General features: G+C 39.4%; 2 protein-coding genes across 5 annotated transcripts in view; one reads left to right on the forward strand and one right to left on the reverse strand.

Moving 5' to 3' along the window:
- ANLN (anillin, actin binding protein) overlaps window positions 1–23,638 on the forward strand; it is a 40,470-nt gene extending 16,832 nt beyond the window's left edge. For 2 of the 3 annotated variants that reach the window (XM_053975508.1, XM_053975499.1), the window contains 5 exons: window positions 528–640; window positions 5,160–5,246; window positions 6,731–6,838; window positions 8,209–8,381; window positions 8,715–10,095. In XM_053975508.1, the coding sequence (XP_053831483.1) occupies window positions 528–640; window positions 5,160–5,246; window positions 6,731–6,838; window positions 8,209–8,381; window positions 8,715–8,838 (605 nt within the window). In that variant the 3' untranslated portion in view covers window positions 8,839–10,095. Of the gene's footprint in view, window positions 1–527; window positions 641–5,159; window positions 5,247–6,730; window positions 6,839–8,208; window positions 8,382–8,714; window positions 10,096–23,499 lie in introns of those variants that run through there. The other variant, XM_053975516.1, reaches the window with a different exon arrangement.
- The window catches only part of AOAH (acyloxyacyl hydrolase), a 73,392-nt gene continuing 61,970 nt past the window's right edge, over window positions 12,269–23,690 (reverse strand). For both annotated transcript variants that reach the window (XM_053975528.1, XM_053975537.1), the window contains exons 21-22: window positions 20,208–20,284; window positions 12,269–14,071 (exon numbers count right to left, since the gene is read on the reverse strand). In XM_053975528.1, coding sequence (XP_053831503.1) covers window positions 13,943–14,071; window positions 20,208–20,284 — 206 coding nt within the window. In that variant the 3' untranslated portion in view covers window positions 12,269–13,942. The remainder of the gene's footprint in view (window positions 14,072–20,207; window positions 20,285–23,690) is intronic.

Here is a 23,690-nt window from a genome sequence, read left to right on the forward strand (position 1 = left end):
CTAAAGTATGAGATACTTGAGCTAGCTTTGGCAGAAATTGCAGCAATAAGGAACTCATGAACTAAATCTGGAATGTGTATCATGCTACTGCAACTAGTGAGATTCCTGAGCTACAGTGTGTGTTTCTCATGATATGAGTGCAAAGGAAAGGCGTACAAGTGGAAGATTGCAGTGTGTCACTTGAGAAGAGGTTAAGAGATAGAAAAGTCATGTTCCTACTGCAGCGTATGTGTGCTTTGTAGTGTGCCCCAGCATGCTCTCCATCCCCCTGAGATTTAAAATGCTTTGTTTTCTCCTTTGTGGAGGTTTTCAAACCCTGTTTCTGAAAGAAAAGATCTGCTGAGGAGGAATGGTGTGTATCAAGATTCTCTCTGAATGCGTGACTGGGCTGCACTGCAAAGAGTGCTTCTCTTGGAGTACTGAGCAGGGCATGCATACAGTAGTGCAAATAAAGTACTTTTTTTTTAAGTCTTGCAGAATCCTGATTGTGTGTTTTGGTACAACTTCACTTTAACTTTTCTCCACAGCCATGGCCAGTCCAGGTGGCCCAAATGCCATACGCAGTACGAATTTCATCCTTGTTGGATCCCACAAGTTATCGCTGTCTTCTGTGGGAAATACCAAATTTGCACTGGACAAGGTAATGGAAATTACTGGTAGCTAATCCAAGGGTAATTGCATGCTACTAGAAAAATAAGAGTCTGGGTTTACTTTTCAGGTGGAAGTACCATCCTAGAAATGAAACATATATAATGGTTTATAGATAGGTTATTTATATAGACATTAAAATTTTTTGTGTAATTTTTACTTACATATAATTTCATATTAATTAAATGTAGTTTTGAGATAAACAGGGAGATTTTCATTACTGTGCCATGTGCTCTTTCCTTTCTGTAGCTCAGTATAAGATATGGTTGTGCACAGGAATTTGATTACTGATTTGCTTTTGCTGGCAAAAAATTGAAGTATACAGTTGACATTTCTATACATGGTCTTCATATTATTGCCCCTAGTCTTGCAGTTATCACTAAAGAAGGCATTAAGTTTGTATTAATGATAATGAAGTATTTGAATTTTTCTGCACTTAATTGACCTAAAAAATGCCGCTTGAATATATTTAGGAGCATGAGTTTTTCCTTTCATATCCAAATTTTTCTATCTAAATTTGTAGAAGCAAATTATCTTAAGCTTTTTTGGAGAGCTCTTATTGAGTTTTATCCATTAGTTCCTTGTCTAAACAGAATGTTTATTGGCTTTTGCTATGAGAAATTTAAAAAATGCATTCTTACATTCATTGTAATCTCTAACCTTGTAATATCGAATACCTAAAACCTATTTTAATAGGTGTTTATGCCAGTAGCTATGCTAAGCTAGTTTAAATTAATTCAAAAGTTACTACAGTTTATGGTAGTACTAAATCACAGCTTTAGCTACCCAAACAGCAGCATAAGAGTAATTGTCTTTTTTTTTGGCTAATCAAGTCTTACGGTGATGATAGTATTATTAAAATTACAGCTTCTGATGAGACATGAGAAAACAAGAACTAGTTGTGTTTGTGTATAAGCCTTAAACCAAAATATCTCAATAATCCCAACTTGTATTTTAGAAGTTTTACTTTTTGTAGCTAGAAGCAGATTCCTTTACTGAAACAGCTGGCAGAACAATGGTTAGATTGCACTGTTGTTACTGACTATGTGAATTTCAGAAGTAGCAACTTTGGTTCTTTAGCATAAATGTTCCTTTTAACCAGAACTATATATAGAAATCTTTGTGTGTAGCTTCCTTTTTGGAAACCCCTTGTTTTTGGAGTTAATGGAATCAGCTTTTGCATTATATTCAGCAGTTCAGGTGTGGACTTCATTGGTTTGCATTGTATGACAGGACACTGGACTGGACTAGTGAAATATAGCAAAAGCACAATGTTCAAAGAGAATTCTGGGGAAACTATCACTTGGTTAATTTTTTGCAGATGCAGTCTTACAGTTATCTGGCAAAAAGGGGAATTCTTATTCATTATTTGTTTCAGTTTTTTTGTTAAATTACTACCTCAGTAAAATTTCAGTTTTGACTTGGCCTATGGCTGTACCAAACAGCTGCTTGCTTCATGTATTTCTAATATGGAACAAACTGATGCCACAGTGGCTTTTTTGAGTGTCATTCCTCTCTTTTACCTATGTACTGTTAAAATGCAGGGTATAAAGGACCAAAGTATACTCATGTATAATTGTGTCCTTTTTTCTTCTAGACCATAACTTTATACTAATTGCATTGAGCATGTTTCTTTTTTCCCTAGATAAACTTTGAAGGGGAGGAAAAAGAACTGTTGGGCTATATGTTCCAGGACAAGGTTGCTATGATCCTGTAGTTTCTAACTTAAAATAGGAAAATGCTTTCTAGTGCATGTTGCTTATTTCTGTCTGGCCTTTTTTGCAGCTTTTTTTTTTAATTCTTCTGAGAAAATGCTTACAAATATTTACTAAGAAAACACGAGATGTTAGAAGCCTTTAAGACTTGCAGAATTCTACCCCTTGTCTTTCACAATAATAAGCATGCTGCTAGAACTCGTTTTTTTATGTTGCCTAGGGTTTTTCCTTAACTAGCATGTTTTTCTTTTCTTCCTAGATCATTAGAGGAGGGTGTTTCTTGCTTCAGAGCAAAACTATGTGTTTCCTAAAGAGTTCTAGTCAGGAAATTTGAGCCATCTTCTTGATGAACTACATAGAATCAGCTGCTGTGCTGATAAGAGAACCAGAGAAAAATGTCTGGCAGCCTAAATGTTGGTTTAACTCAACTTGTTGCTGCTGAAGAAAATTAAAATATCTCAGGACCTAAATAATCTTGCTTCTTATTCTAACCTTGTTCTGACAAGACATTTGTTTTTTCTTAAGCAAAAAGTTTTGAAAATAAAGTCAAATAAATTAGGTCTTTATTTGTACACAAATGTGCACTTAAAATATTTTACTTGGTGTATCTGTTTTTGGCTTTAGAAATTATGTGTATTGATATCCTTAACAGAAACAATTTGTCTTTAACCTATGAAAAGTTTTGTCTAGTTAATAGTTTACTTGAGTCCTGCAGAAGAAAGTGTTTTAGATGAATTTTCATCATTTGAGTTTTCTCTCAAAATTAAGCAAGTGATAATTTTAGTACCCATCATCTCCTTTTTTTAATCAAAAGTCTCCTAAGAAACCAGTTTTTCAAATGCTGGAGTTCTTGAGAACCATTACAGATAATCTTCTATGACAGTAAGCTGTGTTCCTATGGCAAATAGGTGAGTGAGCGCACCAGACTGCAAGATAGCCTAGTCATGGGCTTTAGTTTTCTTTCTATCTAGTTGGGTATTTGTCAAACTGCTTTCTTTCCATATCATTTAACCCTTTGAAAGAGATATATTGTTAACTAGAAATTTAACTAACTCAATATTTTCTCATTATGTGTACAAGAGGGTGTTTTGAGACCTGTTTTAGTCATTAGTAATGGTATTGTAGGCTCTGCAAAACTGTGTTGTTTGTTATACAACCTTTGTGCTTTGTCTGTCACACAGTTCCTCACTGGTAAACTTCATAAACCGAATTCTTCTTTTCCAGCATAAAGCTTAAAGGAGATGCAAAACCCATAAACTTGAAGTGGGGAATAGCCAAATATTCTTGAAGTGCTCATTCAGAAATGGGTTTTACTGTGCTTTATTAGGGTTATATGCCATTATTCCTTGGTGTAGCATGTAGGGTTATAGTTGTCTTTGTGGATAAGATGCATCAGTTGCATCAGGATTTTTTATTTTTGTTACGTGGAAGTGTTTCACTATTTTTTCTTCTCAAGTGGTCATGGAGACTCCTACCTAATGCTTAGAATTTTTCTGTGCTATACTGTTCCTGTTGAGTACAGGAGCAAGCCATGCAAACTGTGTTAGTTGAGTAGATCTGACATATGGAAATTATTTGATCACCTGCTTGTGTATGTGTGTCTTATATGTGGGAGGAAGCTGCAGGATGTCTGCAATTCAAAGGTGATCAATTTCTAACCACAAGACCTATTTTGGTGTTCTTCACGACTCACTGAGGCCCACAGATGAGCACTTTTAACTACTGAGGGGTACTCCTGTTCATCTTAACTACTAGCAAAATTTAGTTCCATTTGAATGGTGTTGATTCCATAGTTCTGAAAGCTTTTTGTTACTGTGTAGACATGCCTGTGCCTATTCCCTGGAAACAGTTATTTGTATTTGATTGGCAGCATTGACCTTCTTGGTTTTTCTAGTAATACAGAAGATGAGTGTTTCTGATTTTTTTTGTCAATTTCTTTTCAAGATTCTTAGCAGTGTTGCTTCTTCAGATTAGCAATAAAATATGGCCTGTAGAATGCCATGCAGGTCATAATTTGCTTGTTGAATTAGCAGTTTGCCTCATTTTCCTTGTGAGGGGGGAAGAAAAAGAAGGGATGTGATTTCATGGGAGTAGTGAAGGTTGTGAGGCATTATGTGTGGAGGGATTGGGGAAAGCTCAAAGGTAGACCTTTGTTGCATGCTCTTCCTCAAAAATCTTGACTATCAAATGACTGTTTCACTGACCTCTGGTACAGTAATGAAGCTACTATTATTTTTCCAGTGGCAAAAATAGGACTGGGAACTTTTCTGTTAGAAATTACTTAACACATGTCTTTAACACCTCGAGTGCCAGTTGAGAACTGTTTTCATTACTTTTCCCCTTTCTAGGTTTTCTTTTATACAAAAATTTATGAGTAGGCACTACTATATCAGTATCTGCCAAAAATGCTTATGGTATCTAAGTACCATTCCTGTTTAAGCTCACTTTGGTATTTTCCAAACAACTTGGTGTCAAACTGAGGCAGAAGCTTGAAAGGTGTGGAGTGGTGCCTTCTGTTGTTTCTAACCATGCTTGAAGAGCCTGTTTTCATATCTAGAGTGCATGTTTATATATATCCTGATGAGCAAACTAATAAATAATTCTTGGAAAGCTTCTAAATGAACTTGAAACCAAAAGTGATTATTACTATCTTGCTTGACTCTGACTTACTGCTTCTTTCCGGCTGAAGGTCCTAAGAACAAGACAGTGCTAACATCTTGGTGCAGGTGGCTTGCTTGAACTGGTAAAACTTAGTTGAGAGGTATCAAAATTAAATGATTCTTTTACATTTTGCAGGTTCCCTTTTTGTCTCCTTTGGAAGGTCATATATATCTGAAGTTGAAATGCCAAGTGGACTCTTTGGTGGAGGAGAAAGGATTCTTGGTAAGGTATTTACTGTATTCACTTCAAACTCCTGCCTTGGAAATTACAGGTTGTATTAAATATAGTAATTTTTTATCACACCTGTGTTTGAAGCTTAAACCTGGCTTTTTTTTTTAATCTCTGAATGAGACCATAAATGGTTTTTAGTTTCTCTTCTGAACATGTCTAAGTTAAGAATTTGTGTATCTCTCTTCTAAACACCTGATTATTAGTTATTTTGAACTTCAGTTAACCTTCTCTTGCTAAAATCTGTGATGTTAGATGAGATTTTAATTTCAATGGCAGAAAATTTTACAGGACTCTTTTTCTGTGTGTCTAATTAAAACAAAATATTTGGTCTTTTTCCACTGTGTTCACAGCTTTTCTAAATGGCAAAGAAACAACAGTACTTTTTTTGAGAAAAATCTTGTGCTATTCTCTAAAACTGGACCTAAAAAATGCAGCTGATACTTGGGCCCAGGAGCTGGAACTGTTGAAATGTCCACAAGATGGCAGTAAATGTGCTATGAAAATGAAACATTAACATTTGCTGTTATTTTGGTGTTTCCAGAAATCACAATTTCTTCAGACTCTTTTCAAACACTGCTTTCTGTCTCCTTTCCCTTTACTTAACTGAAGTCGAACAGATTTCATTAGATGCAAACATTTCACATGCTTATGGTATTTGCTGTCCCATGTTTCTATGTACTAATTTGAGAAAGTCCATATTTGCTTCTACTATACAATATGTAAAACCTGAAGAATGATGTACATGCATACTGGATTTGTTCAGAGTAAGGGTTTGGAAACTCCCTGCACCATTGAAAATTATAATCTGAATTGTGAAGAGTGAGAATCACAATACACACCTTAACTGGGAAAAAACTTCTGTATAAGTTCAAGAGGTATCAGGAATAGAAGTCAGATACTAAACTCTCCATTCCAGTTTGGAGGAAATGGGGCTTGAAATTTATGAAATCCAGCATCCAATAAAAACTGCCAACACAAACACTTAAAAATCAATTTCTAATTTCTTTTGAACGGACTAAACTTTCTTGAGTCTGGCCTCTTGAATAGCTGCATGTTTTTTTCATCCTGATTTGTAAGTCAAAAATTACTCAAATATCTAATAATAAATTGGATTTTGAACATGTTTTGTGAACCATTCATACTGTATATACTAGAAATAACTGTTCTTTACCTTTAAAATAATGGGAATGCTTGTCACCGTCAACATGAAAATCTCGTAATTTTAAACAGCAATGATAGGTGCCTTTTAGCAAAAGGCTGCAAACCTGAGAATGATAGTGTGAGCTAATTTTCTATGCCATCTGGAAAATAAATACACTGTCTGAGTAGAAGCCTCTCTCAGTATAATTATTTTCCTTCTCTTTCATTTAGTCCTATGAGGGGTTGCAGTTACAGAACCATTCTGGTAGAAAAATAGTCAAATACAGACCAAGCTCAAGGTACAAAGTTACCCCATTTAAGTTTTTGTTTTTAAGACCATGTTTGAAGATGTCAGTGGATTTGGAGCGTGGCATAGGCGCTGGTGTGTGCTGTCTGGAAATTGTATCTCCTATTGGACATACCCAGATGATGAGAAACGAAAGGTAATGCTGTTTTGTAAAGCTTAAGTCTAAAGTTCTGTAATACCCTACACAAGTAGTTGTTGATTTTTAAGGACAGTAATGTTTAGGCTTTAGACTGGTAAAGCATAGGATTCAAGTTCCTAAAGCTTCATTGGGAAATTGAGGGGACTTGTCTTCATAAAGCTGACCTAAATCATGGCAAACTTAGAAACTGACTTCCCTATCTAGTAGGAAAGGGGGAAAAGTGATGGAAGATCCATATTTAATTTCCCCTTTAATCTTAAGGCCTTCCATTGTGCTCATCAAATCACTAATTATTTAAGTGAAATTTGATTGGACTTGTACAGCTTAATAAGCAGACTGTATCTCTTTGCCTTAAGTTTTAGACAAAATGATGACTAACACTAAATATGGCAAAAAATTAGAGTGGGCAATCCCTGTATATTGCAGAAGCATAGCTGTAATTGTGGACTGTCTTATTTGAAGTCCTTGTCTTCTTGCAGCTCCACATTGTAGCTGGAACTGGTGCTTCTTAAATGGTTTTCACAGAAAACTAAGTTCTTGTTGGGCTAACGAGACAAATCAGAGGTTCATCTGTCACTGAGGTGAACCTTCTTGTCTCCTTAGTGTCTTCCTACAGTGTACTAAAATGTTTCCACATTCTTTTAAAGACTGCTTTCAAGAGGGTTTTTCTGATTCACTGAAGTTATTTACCATTAAACACTTGCTAGTTTAGTGGCAGAACATTTTCTTTCCCAAACTCTGTGGCAAACTCTGGTCCTTTTGGGACTTTTATGCGAATCCAGATGCCTGAGTTTAGTTCCTTCCCTGCTAACAGAGGAACACCATATGCTGATAGTTGACATTGCCAAAATACATCAATGTACTTTCTTTCCTTGCCAGGAGAGAGGGAAAAATCTCTGCCTACTCTTAAGACAAGATAGTAAAAAAAAAAAGTTAAGCAAGAAGAAGGTTCTTATTTTGCTTTTGTCTGCAAGCAAGAAGCTTTGGTTTGTTTTGCAGGTTCTGTTCTGGAAAATCTTCTAGACTTGTTTCACTATTTTTCAGAGAGAGAGAGAGTCAGCTGTATTTTGGTGATCTACAAAAATGTTAAACTTACTAAATGCACCCCTCACCCCTATTATATCTGTTCCATTGTGCAGAGATAGACATCATCCAGAAGTATCAGTATTAGTCCATGATTACTTTAAATCATGGGATATTTTTTTAAATAAATTTCTTACAGCTGCACATATATCACCTTTTTGTATGGAGTAACTCACTGAGGGAAGGTGTGTTCACTTAATATCATCGAAGTTGTCAAAGCATATGTTGTTCAGAATTACTCTTGATTGCAGTGTTCTTGACTGATGAACTGATTTCACTTTCAGCATCCTTTCGGCCGGATAAACTTGGCTAACTGCACTAATCATCAGATTGAACCTGCCAACAGGGAGTTTTGTGCCCGTCCCAACACTTTTGAACTAATAACTGTCCGACCTCAGAGAGAAGATGACCGAGAGACCCTTGTCAGCCAATGCAGAGACACACTCTGTGTTACAAAGTGAGTGCATAAAATCATGGAGGTTGTGGGGAGGGTATTTTACCTCATGTCACAGTTGTAGTAATGTAGGAGCTTTACAGCTTTGTCATAATGATGCAAAGGTCATTTAAATGCTGAGGTTTTGGGTGGCACTTGAACTGCTTTGTTTGCTTTTAGTCCTAACTGCTTTCTAGAATTGGAAATGAGAGGTGGCTTGGTAGCAGGATTGTGGAATGTTTGACTTAATTTTTAACCCTACTATTTCTTCTGGGCTTCTGTGGTTGATCAGCTTGACATTTGTCACAATAAATAATTGGAGGTGGAAAATAATCCATAGGGTTCATTGCCTTCTAGGAACTGGCTGTCTGCTGATACTAAAGAAGAGCGTAACCTTTGGATGCAAAAGCTCAACCAAGTCCTTATTGACCTTCGCATGTGGCAGCCTGACGCCTGCTACAAACCTACTGGGAAGCTTTAAACTCGGGAAGGGAACTACACAAGAAAAGAATTTAAATGAAAATGTGGGAAGTCCTCTGGGTCACTTATGCTTTAAGTTTGAGAGAGTATTTAACATTATACAGGACTATTGTTATGCAGTATTTTTATTTCACTTTAAAAATTTCAAAACCTTCTTACTTCCTAGTTTTGAATATGGTAGGAAGCAATTAGCTGTTTATAAATGTGCTAAATATTTATATAACTCCTTTTTTGGAAGTCTTCTAGCTAGGCGCATTCTCTTTTAAACAACTAAATTATTGCAGGAAATCACACTTCAGAGCAGGAAGGGGGGCACTAGCTAGTGAAAGACCTTTCTAGATAACTCAGCTCCCTGAAAGAAACAATAGTTCAAAATACAAGAATGCTGCTAAAGCATAAGATTTAATGTTGTAGCATTTGTTGGGGTTCTTTTGTAATGATCAGGCATAAAAATAACTAGTCAATTTTATTCTACAACATGCAGTATAGATAATTCTGCTTGTCCAGTGTCCTTGTGGTCAGAACAAGACATGCACAACATATTCATACTACTTTTTGCAATTTCTTATACAAACTAGTGTGGATAAGTGCATGGCATGTACACTATGTGATTTGCAGGTTGGGAATTAAGTATGCAGTACATTGCACTTTGATAGAAATGGAAGGTCTTGAATATTTTTGTTAGGACTGCTATATAAAAAATAATCAGACAGAAAAATTTAGGTCTATGGTTGTATATGTCAGTATTTCCTGAGACTTGTGGTTTTTACAAGCTAGAATTCTCCATTTGAGAACCAGGAATAGGTTAATAGGTAGTAAAAGTGCCCTTTTTTGTTTTGTTTAATAATAAGACTTTACAAACCTGCTGTGTACTAATACTCCTCTAGCTGAAAGAATGGGTCTTCCTTCCCTTGATAGACATGTGCACCAATGCATATAAAAGCAGTACTTCAGACCCATCATGAGAATGGCAACATTTCTCAGTTAAAACTTGCAGTTTTCACAGCTTTTCACTGAGCTTATTGAAATACCAGCTCATTACTTCACTAGGAATGCAGTAGTGGAAAACTTAAGATTGTTATTGCAGTTATATATTCACACTTGAAACACTAAATTATGTTACCTTATACTGTTTTCATCCTGCCCCTTTTGTACTTGTTTTTAAATCTAACTTTCTCTTTTAATGTCTGTCTTTAAATATTTCCAAACTGTGTATTGAGATTTATTTTATTCCTTTAAAATAAAAAGTAAAACCCTTCCTGCTTTTTTCATCTATGCAATTTGAGGTACTCCTTTGTAGGCTGAAGAAAAGCTGGACTCCACACAGTGTTTAAGGAAGGATTCTATTCTGTACATGTATCCCAGAATTCCACTCGATAATGTGAAGCCTTGGACATAGCTAGCTGAATTTTGTAGTGGGAAGCCAGATTGTCCATGTGCAGTAGCTCATCAAATATGAAGAGTAGAGACGGGTGGGTTTTTTGTGACAGAGACATGGCAACAGAATAACAACAACATGGACAGTGCAAGAGCAAATTTCAGCAGTGGATGTGTGGTAGGCTGTCTTAAACTCCCAAGTGAGTGTTAAAAACCATTGATTTTTGAGTTATGAAATAAGTCCACAGAAAGGGGTTAAGAACAGAACTGGATGACATTCAAGGAAACATTTTTTAGGCTAATTGTACTATTATCCCTTATAGAAACCGATCTGTTTATTGTTCATTGCCCAAGAAGTTCTCCTCATAAAGAAAAAGGTGTAAGTGCAACAGGTGCTGTTAAGTTAGAAAAGCTGACCTGTGTAGTGACTTTTGGGCACATGAGTAGTGAGCACATGGGCTCCTGCAGCCAGCAGACACATGGGATGCAAGCTTAGTGGGAAGCCTGCGCTTATGGCTTTCCTGGCTGGCGCTGCTGGGTGCTGCCTCCTCCCCTCCAATGTTAATCTGCTGTTTTAAGGCTTTTTGGTGAAACTTTGCAACGGTGGTTATGTAGTTTTTCTATGTTTGGAGCAGATTTTTTCTGAAGAGGCCAGACTCTGAATTCAAATAGCTTCAGGTAGGTTTAGATGTTCTGTACCTCAAAATGAGTTCCTACTGTCTGATTTGAAGCAAGAGAACCTTCCAACGTGCAGGACAATGGACCCAGCCAGTGACATAATCCCTCCTGAATTCAGTCACAGGCTCTGACTTGCCTCAAAAAAAGACCTTGAAGACCATTTTTTTCTAGAACTACCTACTGCTAACAAAATTTGAATTGCACGGAATTGTAATAAGCTTTCAAATAGAAACTGTATTCCCATTACTCTTTTCCCCATGCATTTTTCAACTTCAAACAACCTAACCACCAGGAGCCAGTTAACCCACTGGAATCAGGACCAATTCCCTTTCTCCTGGAGCTGCTGCGTCAACTTCTGCAGCCATGCTTTGCTCCAGCTCCCTCTTACTCTGGCTGCTGGCCAGATTCCTGCATGTCAAGGAAGGCCAGGCTCAGACTCTCCCAGCTCTCCTGCTGGGCTGAGTCTAACTGAGCCTGGGTGCAGCCGGAGCTGGAAGCAGGGGCAGAGATCGGGACCAATTCCCTTTCTCCTGGAGCTGCTGAATTAACTTCTGCAGCCACAATTTGCTCCAGCTCCCTCTTCCTCTGGCTGCTTGCCAGCTTTCTGCATGTCAGGGAAGGCCAGGCTCAGACTCTCACAGCTCTTCTGCTGTTTAATTCAATCTTATCCCAGCTGCTGCCTAATTTGTCACTGCTTTAGCAGAAGTAAGCCTTTTCAGCAGTGTTTTTTAAATATAGGACATGTATTTTTATAGTGGTATGGGTAAGTGATTGATGTTTGGGGGTGCAGATCTTCAGCTGTTTTTTGCATTTGAAATAATTGATACATAGTGGTTGTTAAAGCTGATGTCTTATTAGTCCCAAAATTCATCTTTCTTTGATAAAGGTAGATAGTTAATACATTAGTGACATATAAGGTTTCTGCATGCAGCTGGATTTCGAGGTGCAGAGCTCACCTTGAGGCACAAGGGTATGTGCTTTGTGTAGTGTGCCTTCAGCCAGGGGCAAGCCTATTCCTTGTTGTCCCTCAGAGACCCTGTATCCAGCATGGAGCAGTTGTCCTGGGCAAATTTTTGAGAGGCCTTTGCTTTGGGATTTGGCTATGGAGGTTTCAGATTGTCTTTGAAAAGATGTTCTAATTTTATAAGAAATCTTTTTTTCCCCACTGTTCAGAAATTCAGTAAGTTCACAAGTAAGAAAGTCTGTAAGAGAAAAATGCTTTCCTCTGGGAAATGTAGCTTATTTTAGTTGAGGAAATTTCAGTTTTACTATTTAGTAAAACTCCTAATTGGTGTTATTAAATCCCAACCTCAAATGAAATACAATAATTTGCAAAGAAATTGCCTTGAAAATTAGGCTTCCAAACATGACTCCCTTCCTGCTTTTAATTGCTACACTTCTGTGTGTTGATGTAGAGAAAATAATCTGATATTTTGTAATTATTGCCTGTGCTGTACTTGGGCTGTAGTAAAAATGTGTGGATGCGCATGTTTCTGTCCTTGTGTTGTATTTAATGAAAGATAAGAGTCCTGAATAAGTAATACAAAAATAGGAGGTGCTTTACCTGGCCAGGGTACATGGAATGTTATGTTTGAAGAGAATTTCTACAGGAAGCAAGGGGATTTCCTTCTAATGCTAAACAATCTTCCCCAGGTGTGCCTCTCTGGAGTTGAAACTATTCCTTGGGAGACTGGATATTTTGGCAACATCTAAATGCCTTTAATGAATTGGGGCCTTATTAACAAGTATCATTCAATTAAGGAATGTATTCCCTTCTGATTTCCTAAAGTAGGTGACTTGAATATTTGCTTAAGTGTTAGCAGTCATCCCAAAGGAATTTATATCTTAATTTCTATCTTAATACCTTAATAAAAGACCCAGCATTGACTGTACCCTATAAAAAGTATCAGGATCTAGGAAAGCAATAATATATGCTTCAGTCAAAGTAGTATTAGCCAAGTCAACCCCTGCCTGTTCAAAATGCTGAGTGGGTGCATGTCCTACAGCCAGGTTTTGGGTTTGGACCACAGCCCAAGAGCTGCCTCACGTGTGACAGCCTTGTGTAAGGGCTTTGCTCAGAACAAGGAGCAGAGCAACTACCTGAGCTTTGGGCTGTTGGGGTGGGTTTTAGTCATGTCATGTTAATGCTTGCTATATGCTGGATCTTTTCCACCCGTAATTAATGCCGTTTTATGCTCTCTGATCCCTCCATCCTCAGTAAGGTTGTAAGTAGGGTAGAGCTGTCTCTAGTTTTTAAATTTCTTTATTTTGCTAAAAGCATTGGATAAGCTGGTGAAAAAACACAGTCATTCTCCAACTTCAAGTGCCTTTTAAGTAAGGGCTGCCCAATATTTTCAGTGATTCCCTTGGCCATGCCTGTAAAAGACACAGGACTGGGCATATTATTTTTCTTAGGAGGCAAAAAAAAGCATAGATATATTACAGGTTGAAAAAGGGACCTGTTTTTTAAATACATGAAATGTTGTCAACTTAATATCTTATTAATGGAGGAAGAGAACCTGTGCTCAGTCAGTCTGTGCTGATGCTGCCAGACACATTAAAATTGTAGTGCCTTGTTATTCCTGGCACACTTTAATAAGCAAATAGCAGCTAAATAATGTATTGACAGTCAAGGCAATTACATGCACACAATTTATAGCAAAATAACGAGTTTTGGGTCTCCCCCTCTCCTTTTTGGATCAGATTAACTATTGAAACACTACAAATAAAAAACCTAGAAATGTTCTGTAGAAGGAAAAGAAATTAGATAGGGGTAGGAGTTTGCTGTATATGGAAAAAAGAAATATGGATTTCCAAACTGATTTTCAAACAATAAATGGTCTAGCTGGCAGCTATCCTTAGATTTTTATTTTTTAGCATAGCCTACTTGTGCAGGTGAGATACAAACTATAAAGAATGCTCTTGTGTTATGTCCACTGCTACTGGCTCTGATAACTTCCTCTCCCCCCTTTTTTGTGTGTATCTTTAATCATCTTGACTCGTGGAAGCACCACTATAAATCACGTGAGGGTGTTCCAGCAGTTGGGAAGTCAGTGTCCACCTTGATCTTTGAATATGGCTTCAATCTGATCGTTGAATGGATTCTCCTTGCCAAGCACTTGAGGCCACTCGTGTAGCGCCTTCTGCCAGGTAATGCCTGTTCCAAGGGCTGCAGCAATCTGCAAACCACAAATGCTATCAATTTCTTGTGCCTCTATAATGTCAGAGTTTAGAAGACCCCCACCATAACCCATTCCAGCTGCTTGTGCAGGGCTAAATCCTTCTGAACAGTAAAAATAAGGTGAGGGCCATATATCTGCAACTCCCTGACCTGTCATTTGTCTAATAATGATAGTCTGTCTCCAACCATTTTGAGATGCCTATGGTGTCTAGCCCATAAACTACTATTTAAAAGCCCTGAAGTCTGATTTTTATTTTTTTTCTCCAGTGAAACATTTTGAAAGTATGTCAAAAGCACTGCCTGGGTATAATGCATAAAACTCTTGCAAGTCCAAAGGAATTCATGCTCCCAAATGCCTTTGGTACTTCTAATAAATGTTCTCTGTGCTCTCCTGGGAGGAAACCACAGGTGTTGAGGAAAAAGAGGCCCAATTATTTCTAGTTTCATAACTAACTGTGTCTGATGCTCTAAGTTTGCACCTGCTACTGGGTTGTCTTTAGAGTTTTTTTCCCCATGAGACCCGCAGAAATGATAGAATAGCTTTTCTCCTCAATATCAGTCTCCCTCCATCTTTCACAGAGGTTTTTGCCCTAGAAGTTATATACCAAAGAGAAATGTTATCTGCTGTATTTCCAGGGTGAAAAACATCAGTGGTTGCAGAAAGGGACAGAGACAAAAGCCTGAGTCTTGCTTGGCCAAGTTTTTATACCCTTCTAAGGCATTTTTGTTATATTCCTGACCTGCAGTAATATTTGGCCTATATGGGAACTTTATTTTCAACCCAAACTTTTCAACACACTGATACTGATTGCAATTATGAGGTTTAAATAAGGCTAACAAAGCCTTTTTTTTTTTTTTAAGGACCAAGGTGGGTTTATGAAATTAAACTATTTGAGTACTGTTGTTTTGGAGTTTGGGAAGATACTGGAGCCTGTGGGGAATTTTTATGTGCTACTTTTTAAATCCAGCACTTTAAAAGAAGCTCTAATGATGGGATGGAAGACAAAAATCTTTCTTTTAATTAAGGGCTCATGTTCAAAGAATAACATTTGTGGGGTGGAGGCTCTTAGACTCTGGTCACTCAAAGTCTTGTTAAGCTAATGAAGGAATTGGGGCAGGGAAGAGGGATAGTGGAGATTTGTTCATTAGAGGGTTTTCTCCTGGTTGAAGTTTCTATTGTGACCAAATGTTATTCTAGGACACCCTACGGCAGCCAGGGGTCTGAGACCAGTCCCTGTCAGAGTGGTCCATTCTGGCATGGTAGTCTCCAAACCTCCTTCACAAACCTCCCTAAGCCTTCCATGTGTGTTTTTTAGTGGGAAAGGTGGGGTTGGTTAACTGGTTGGGTGGATAGGTAGTTTAAAAAACCCTACTGTCTTTGCATGATACACCCTTTGCAAAGGTATCACTGAAGGTATGCTCTACAGTGTTCAGACTAATGCTGACTCTAATTTAAGGTATATGTGCTTAGACTGCCCTAAATTGAATTAGGTTCTGCACACACATAATTTCTTGACGTCCCAATGATTTCAATAATTAATTCTGTATGAGCAGTTTAGCACAGAGAAGGGTTTGTGACTCTGGAAATTGTTTTCTTGCAGGTCTTTTTTAAATTCCAGAGTCCTTGTACTTTGAGATGTGGTATAATTTTTATAAGCTTTGCAATTTTTTTTTTTTTTTTTTTTTTTTTTTTGTGAAGATGACAACCCCTAAGCAAGTTTTTAAAAGGAAGTATTACCCATTCCTCACAGAGCCTTGGGTGGCTGCAACTTGGAGGCAGCTGTGGTTTTTCAGCAGCTTCTGGCTAACTGTTTTCCCCTTATGCATCAAACAGGTGATAGGCATGATTCTCAGCCAACTGTAAATACCCAACTCATCTAATATGCGTCACTTCAGCTTTTCCTCTTTATTTCTGGCTGGAACATGCTTTGCTATGACTTAAGGAAGAAAAAGGGAGAAACTAATCACACTCAAGCTATGCTTTCCTGCCTGTACATAAATGTTAAGAATCTTCCAAGCATCTCTGGTTCCAGTTTGTGATGCTCAGGGCTTTTGCATTCTCCCTGGAAACATCATAAAAGCAAGAAATGAAGCTGTTTATCCAGGATCCTGTTGAAATGCATGGCCCTGTCATCCAAACAAAGCAATCGACTGTTCTAGAGGGAAGTGGTGTCCTTGAAGCCATCTGGCATTCACAAGGATTTGCAGTGAAATTCTGTAGTAAGGAAGAGATCCTGAAGAAAATCCCTGGGGTCCCTCTATAGTCACTAGGAAGAGAAAGTCAGATTTTTTCCAAGGACAACCAAGCTGGACTTTGAGAAATGGTGTCTCAAAAAACAACTCTAGAGGGAACTTGGGAGGACTGAGTGAATCACTTTGCTTTTCGGTTAAAAGTTAATAGTGTGAATTTCCTCCACCTCCATGCTGAGCTGCGTGCTTTGGAAAAAAAATCATGGAGGCAAATTTTAGCTTTGAAACTTTAATGTAATGCAGTTATGCCAATTATGAATGTTTTGTTTGCTCCTTCCTCTTTTGCAACTTAAAAAAAAAAAACAAAAAAAACATGCAGGAAAACCCTCTTCCCACAAGAAATTTACAGGAAGAGAATGTGTTTCTGGGCCCAGCTCAGCAAATCAGTACTTGGTGTTTATTCCATCTTTCATGATTTTTTCACATAAAATATTGCTTGGAGTGGGGACCATGGGGGCTAGTTTTTCCTGCTGGAGTGCCTAACCTAGCCCTTCTCCAATGCATGAAAAACTGCACTAACTTTGATGGGACAGGGCAAGTGTGGCCTTTTTTCTTATTTGCTTTTCCTTCTCCTTGCAAGGTATGCAAGCTTTAGTTAGTAAGGTTCAATTCCCTCCCATATCCCTCCAGAATGTTTGGAAGACCTCTGGACTCCTGGATATATGTGCTGACACCTGCTTCTGCCATGCTGCCACATTCTGCCCATTGCTGTAGCACATTGATTAAGGATCACCTAATGATCACACTGCCAGCTCAACCTTGGGTTGAAAGGGGCACAGAGAGTGGTTCCTTCATCCCAAACTTCAAAATTTCTTTGCATTGAAGGCAAGAGCTAAGGTGTTTATGCTTTCTTTGGAGTGCTTCTCAATCCAAAAATTGGGAAATATTTGTCAGGTGCTTCGATATCTACAGAGAGGGAAAATTCAGCAGAAATGTGCTGGCTAGGTATCTTATCTGTTGTATTTATCAAGCTGCCTGTGAGGTGTGGGGAATAGCTGCAGGGATGGAAGCAAGAGCCTCTGTTCACTTGACAAGCTGCATGGAATCAATCCTCTCCCGCTAGGCACCTCTGTACGCTACAAAAACCATACCTGGCCAGAGGCAGTCGTGTCAGGAGAAAGTAAAACTTTAAATAGAACTTGTATGAGGAGTGAGTGAATTGTTTATCATTTTCCTTAAGAATGCTCTAAAATAGCTGTCTCTGCTCACACTTCCCCTTCTATTTATGAAGAGAGTTACTCTTTTGGGGCAGAGTGCTACGTCTCAGTCCAAATAGTGGTATGTTGATAACAGACTTCTCTAACAGGAAAAGAAAAATGGATTTACAATGGTGGATGTTTGGATAAGGCCAATTAATAAAACCTAGGAGGACAATAACTCACTTGAAGCAAGGCATATCTACAGCTGGCACCTTGACTGTAAGGGAAAATGTACCTATAAAAGCATTAATGTCATCCTAACAGCAGGAGGGAGAGATCATAATCACTGCAGGAACCAGGTCCAGAGGAAGTGAAATATGGCAGCGCTTGACTGCATCCTGTAGCTCAGCACTCTGGGGGCTGCAAGCATGTTTGCAGCTGCCCTTCAATGTCCTTTTGTAATTTTCTTGTGGCATAAGAAGGATCCTGTTAAATAGTTGTTGCCTTCAACTCTGTGCTACCTTGCAGCTGCTGGTGGGATACAGGATGTGGGCAGGAGGCTGGATGAAAAGCTGTGATATGACAAGCCTGGCTGCAACTGTGGCCTGGTGCTGGGGGTTATAAGAAACCTCAGGCCAGCCTTAGGCAAGGGAAAGACAAGAAAATAATGCAAAGAAGATAATGCAAAAGTTTCCATTGCACTCCAGACTTCATATTGCAGTTTCCCCAGATGGCAGGATTGTGAATGGGGCTTGTTTCATCACTGTTTTCACTCTCATGTCATTTGCCAGGTTTTCTCTAATTGCTTCCTTGCAAAAGGCCTGCAGCAAAAAATCAAGGCACACTTTCTCCATATCCCCAGGCTGTGAGTTCATACTTTCATGCAGCTCTCTCCTGGTACTTGTAAGGTAGAGAGGCAGGAATGTCCCTCTTCAAACAGGAGGATCTTGTAATTTGGCAATGCTAAGCATGGCACTGTATGGCCCTGAGTGATTAACGTAGTGTAAAAGATAGTACCTAAAGCATCTATTTTGCCTTTGTACTTCCCCCTGCAGGTCTCCCTAGCTTAATTGACAGAACAGTCAATGGAGAAGCTGCTGAAATGCTGGAATCCAACAGTGCTTGCAGCTCACTCCCGTGGAAGTGCTTCTTCATGGACTGCTCTTTCCCAGTATGGAAAGCAGCATCACATTGGGTCATATGGAGATGGGGTTGTTGGAGTCAACACATGCAGGGCATTATTCCACAACATAAAACTGGCCCATAAAATTCCCCCATGATTCTGAGCAGGGGGAGCTAGCAAGTGGCTGGGCAGGGTGGTGGGGTTTGCTTGCAAAGGAGACTGCTGCTTTGCTCTGCACCTGTGTTTGAGACCTTGAGGTAGTGTATAGAAAACCAACTAGCTTTGTTTGCAGCTGACTGCAGAACATGGTCTCTCCATGTGTTTTTGTCAGAAAAAAACTAATTTGAAGTGAGCATGGTGGGAAGCAGGCAACCCCACTCTGGATCATCAAACCCAAGCAAGGACTTACAGCGGAGCAGCTGATTCTCCTTCCCTTTTGTTTATTTCTGTAATAAACAGACTGTAAACCTTCTCCTTCCACCTATCCTAGGAGACCAAGCAAGCAAGTGAAAAAGTAATAAGATGTAGCTGCTGACCAGAAGCAATTTAAATTTATAATTTCAAAAAGAATCTTTGTTCCAGACTGTGACAAGCAAACCTTCAGCCTCAGAGGCTGCAGGGCAGCAGCAGGGCTGGAGGGGGCCTGTCTGGTTTCTGCAGTGCTGCCTTATTGTCCTGATCCTGCAAAACTCCCATGGGTGTTTGGGCAGGCGGCTGGCCAGCTTAAGTGGCAAGGATCAGTTTTTGTGCATTAAGACCTGTTTGGCCATGATACTGGTTAGTGAGGGAAAGAGCAGAAGACCTAGAAGGAGTCAGAGCGGAGTGCAGCCATCAGAAATAGCAGAGATATCAGCTCTGGGGCTGCAGCCGTCATTTAGATTGGCCAAAGAAGGCACCCTGGCTTGTATCAGCAGTAGTGTGGCCAGCAGGACCAGGGCAGTGATTGTCCTCCTGTACTCAACACTTGTGAGGCTGCACCTCAAATCCAGTGGTCAGTTTTGGGCCCCTCTCAACAAGAAAGACATTGAAGTGCTGGAGCTTGTCCAGAGAAGAGCAACAGAGCTGGGGAAGGGTTTGGAGTACAAAACTTATTCAGGAGCAGCTCAATAAGGGAATAGAAGTTTTTAACCTGGAGAAAAGGAGGCTGAGGGGAGATCTTAGTGCTCACAACATCCTAAAAAGATGTGATGAGGTGGGGGTTGGTTTCTTCTCCCATTAAACAATTAACAGGACAAAAGGAAATGGCCTCAAACTACACGGGAGAGGGATTAGATTGGATATTAGGAAAAATTATTTCAGAGAAAGGGTTGCCAAGCATTGGAACAGGCTGCCAAAGGAAGTGGGTGCACTACTATCCCTGGAGGTATTTAACATGTGCTGCTTTGGGACAGGGTTTACTGGTGGACCTGGCAGTGTTAGGTTAATGGTTGGCCTCCATGGTCTTAGAGGTCTTTCCAACCTAAATGATTCTATGACTTTCTCTCCTTTAAAATAGACAGATTCCCCAAATCTGCATCCCTGTGACATGCCAGCTGGATGCCTTGGGCAGCAATAGGCACCAGAATCCCACATGCTCCCGCATCCCACCTGCTCCCACCCATCTCCTGGGGCCAGGTTTTTACCTGGCTGGGGTGGAAGCCATCAACTGGTTCAATCAGCTGCCAGGGCTCACCTCCCATCTTGCGCCACTCCTCGGCTGCTGCAAAGAGCACAAGCAGAGGGGTTTATCACCCACGAGCACGGAGACACCCACCCAGAGAGGAACCCCCTCCTCCTCAAAGCATCGCTGGTATTTTTAGGCACATGACAGCTCTGTGTGAAGATTATGATAATTCACATAGAGTTGTCAGAGCCTATAGTGTGTACAATCCCCTCTCCTTGGGGCAGTATTTAAGCCTTTATTGTTATCTTTTTTCCTCTGCGATATTTATGCAAGGAAGTGCTTTGAACATAAACGATCGTAAAACAATTCACTTTCCCTCCCAACTAAGATGGATGCTGAACCAAGTAAAGCTGTAAATTATTTAATACTGACTTAATACTTTTGCATTTCCCATGTTAGTTGCATCTTCAGCAGTGCAAAAGAAAAAACAGAGATTAAGAAAACAGCACTTTTTAGAGAAAGAGATGGTAACAGAATATTCACATGGGCTGAAGTCTGCATGAACAGACTGTCATTTTTGGTTACTTATCTTCCAAGTGGTCTTTTTCAACTCCAACAAAATAACATTTTGAATTACATAAGCATGACATTCAATGCAAATGATGCTGTGCTGTAAGCCCTGGAGCCATTAGAGAAGTAAAAAGCTTTCTCTCTTCAAAAGGGCTGCAGAGTGATCAAACATGGGACTAGTTGATATGGCATTAACAGACTGTAAATTCAATAATTCCCTTCATAATGACAGATTAAGAGTTCTTAATAGCATTATGCAAGCATCCTGTCAGGAGGAAAATGTTCTCCATTCAAGTGCCACAGTTTGATCTGGGCTCACTGCTGGTTTTCGGACCCTGGCTATTGTGTCAAAAAGTGATTTCTGGGTCCCTATGCTAACTCTAATTCACAGAAAGGTGATATTCCTGCTTTGACTGTAGAAACCCACTTGTGATGCTTGAGGCAGTGCCCAATGTAACCTGTTTCAAGACATGGGGCTTGTAGGTTTGTTTCAAATTTGCAGTATGTTGGGCATAACACATATTTATCTTAGATTCCATCATGCAGTGCACATACAGATGCACAGTGAATTTACCTAACCCCTTATATATGATATTGTACATGGAGTACAAGGCTATGTACTGTGTTTTAGTACATTTGTAGTTCATTTGTAGAGAGACTACTGTTCCAGTGCCAGAAATAGCAGAGGAAAAAGTAAGATATGTCTCAAGATAGGTCAATTTATACTATTATACCTCACCTCCAAAAATCCTAGAGCAGTCGAGCAAATACCCACCAGTTGAGTATGTCCAGAGCTTGTCTTAGAAATGCCTGTTGCCTTGGCTGGACTAGACTAGAGCTTGCTCCCATCAACACCAAGGAAAAGGCATAATAAGCAATCCCTCTCCCCTCTTTATTGCACTGCTTCATAAAGGAACCACTAGTTTCTTCAGTCAAGGTCAACATGTGAGCTTGAGTGCCCACCTAAATCTAGAATAAATGCTAATACACTCAAATTTTACTTGGAGAAAACTGGGAGCTGCTATGTACATATATATGCCCAGGCCAGCCTGAAATCTATGTACTCAGTGTGTAACCACTGCTAAATATTTGATGTCTGGAGAGTTTAGGGGAGGATTTGCTGCTTCCTTCAGAAAGAGACCAGAAAAGTAGGTCAGCAGCCTTAGCTGGCTTTTGAGCACACTCACAATCTGACAGCTTTCCTGATGGCAAGCTCAAATCCTTGGCTCCAGGGCTGCTGGAAATTTTGAAAAGTGTCTTTCAAAGCTGATGTTTGTATATGCATGTGTGATTTTGTTTACTTCATTTATTGAACATGATGTAATCAAGAACAGCAAATTATATTAAGATGTTTCCTTTTGTGAAAGCAAATAAATTAACTAAAGTTAGTAATTTAACTTATTAAAGTAATTTGCCTACCCAGCAGGTAGTTCATTCCAAATCCTAATGACTTGTTAAATATTAAGAAGCTGAGGCAAAAGCCACCAGGAGACTTGGACACCCTTGAAACTCTGTGCTAAGAGAATGAACTTGACAGTGGAGCCACCTCTCTGACAGAAACTTTTGGACAGGAAGACTGCCTCTCCCATCCTCACTTTTTTACCTCCTCATTCTCCATATGGTCTTCATGAGACCCAGAACCAGCTTCCTGAATTGGGTCATGTAGGATAAAGTAAGTTTGTGAATTTTGATAGGATTTGGCTGCAAAAGGAGATTTTTTAATATATAATAATCTTAGGTGCTGTGGCAGCTTCATGCTTTCAAGGACTGCCAAGCACTAATGGGGGGAAGCATTAGAGAAGTACACTTTAAAATACTGACAGGTTGCTTCTGTCCCTTTGTGGCTTTGGATTTAGATGTTTGCATGCTGGGATTTAAAATATGGTTCCCAGACAAAACTTTTCAATAAGGACTACATGGAACTACCTCTCTATGTGGATATAAAAACAAGGAAATGCAGATCAAGTTTTTTTCCTAATTATTATATACTACTTTCTGAATGTAAACATTCAGGCTATCTGAGAGAGGCCCCAAGGTGGCAAGGGCTGGAGCTCCTGCCTGGTGAACAGAGGCTGAGGAACAGGGACAGCCCATTTCAGGGAAGAGCCTGTGGGAAGACAATGAGGGTGGGGCCAGACTCTTTACAGCAGTGCACACTGGGAGAGGGAGAGACAAGTTGTAACATGGGAGATTCAGGCTGGATATAGAAATAAAAAGCTGTTTTCCCACTTTCCCTTCACTGTCTAACTACTTGTAATATGTTGCCTAACTCAAGCCCTCATCTCATGCTGATCCTTATTTTTAAAAAGGAATGTGTTTCTCCTTGTGATGAATCTGAGCTGATGCCTGGGTGTTGTCTCAAGCTGGACCCCTGTGCATCTTGCGACGCAAACAGAGCTGAGAGGGATTCAGGGACAGGTGTTGGTCCCCAGCCCCACAGGGACACTGTCTACTCACGCTCATGTGTAATGACAAAAGTTTCCTGGGTGTTTTAATTTATTTTTAAGTGTCAGTTTCAGAGGAAAGTGATTTAGGTAATGTGTTTACCTAATGTCACTAAGGATCACAGAAGGACGAGTTTTGTAAACTCGTTAAAAGTTACAGTAGTATGCAGATGTTTAAAGAAACATAGGAAATATGCCAGTTATTCCTGACAGAGGTGCTTCTACTTTTGGAAGCAGTGAGAGGGTGGCTGTGTTACCGAGGCAGGAGAATGGCTGATGAAAGATCTCCTTCCCAAGGCACTGCTCAGCCTAGAGGATGCAACATGAAGCCCAGTCAGTGATGAAGTAAACTACATCTCATGAAGACCACTTTGACCACTACAGGTATGCATCTTCGGCCTATATAACCCACTATAAAAGCAATGTTCAAAAATAAAACCAAACCTTACTGACCAATATGGTTTGAGATTTTTTTTTTTTTCCCTTCA

This window comes from Vidua macroura, chromosome 1 (assembly GCF_024509145.1).
Source record: "Vidua macroura isolate BioBank_ID:100142 chromosome 1, ASM2450914v1, whole genome shotgun sequence".
NCBI lineage: Eukaryota > Metazoa > Chordata > Aves > Passeriformes > Viduidae > Vidua > Vidua macroura.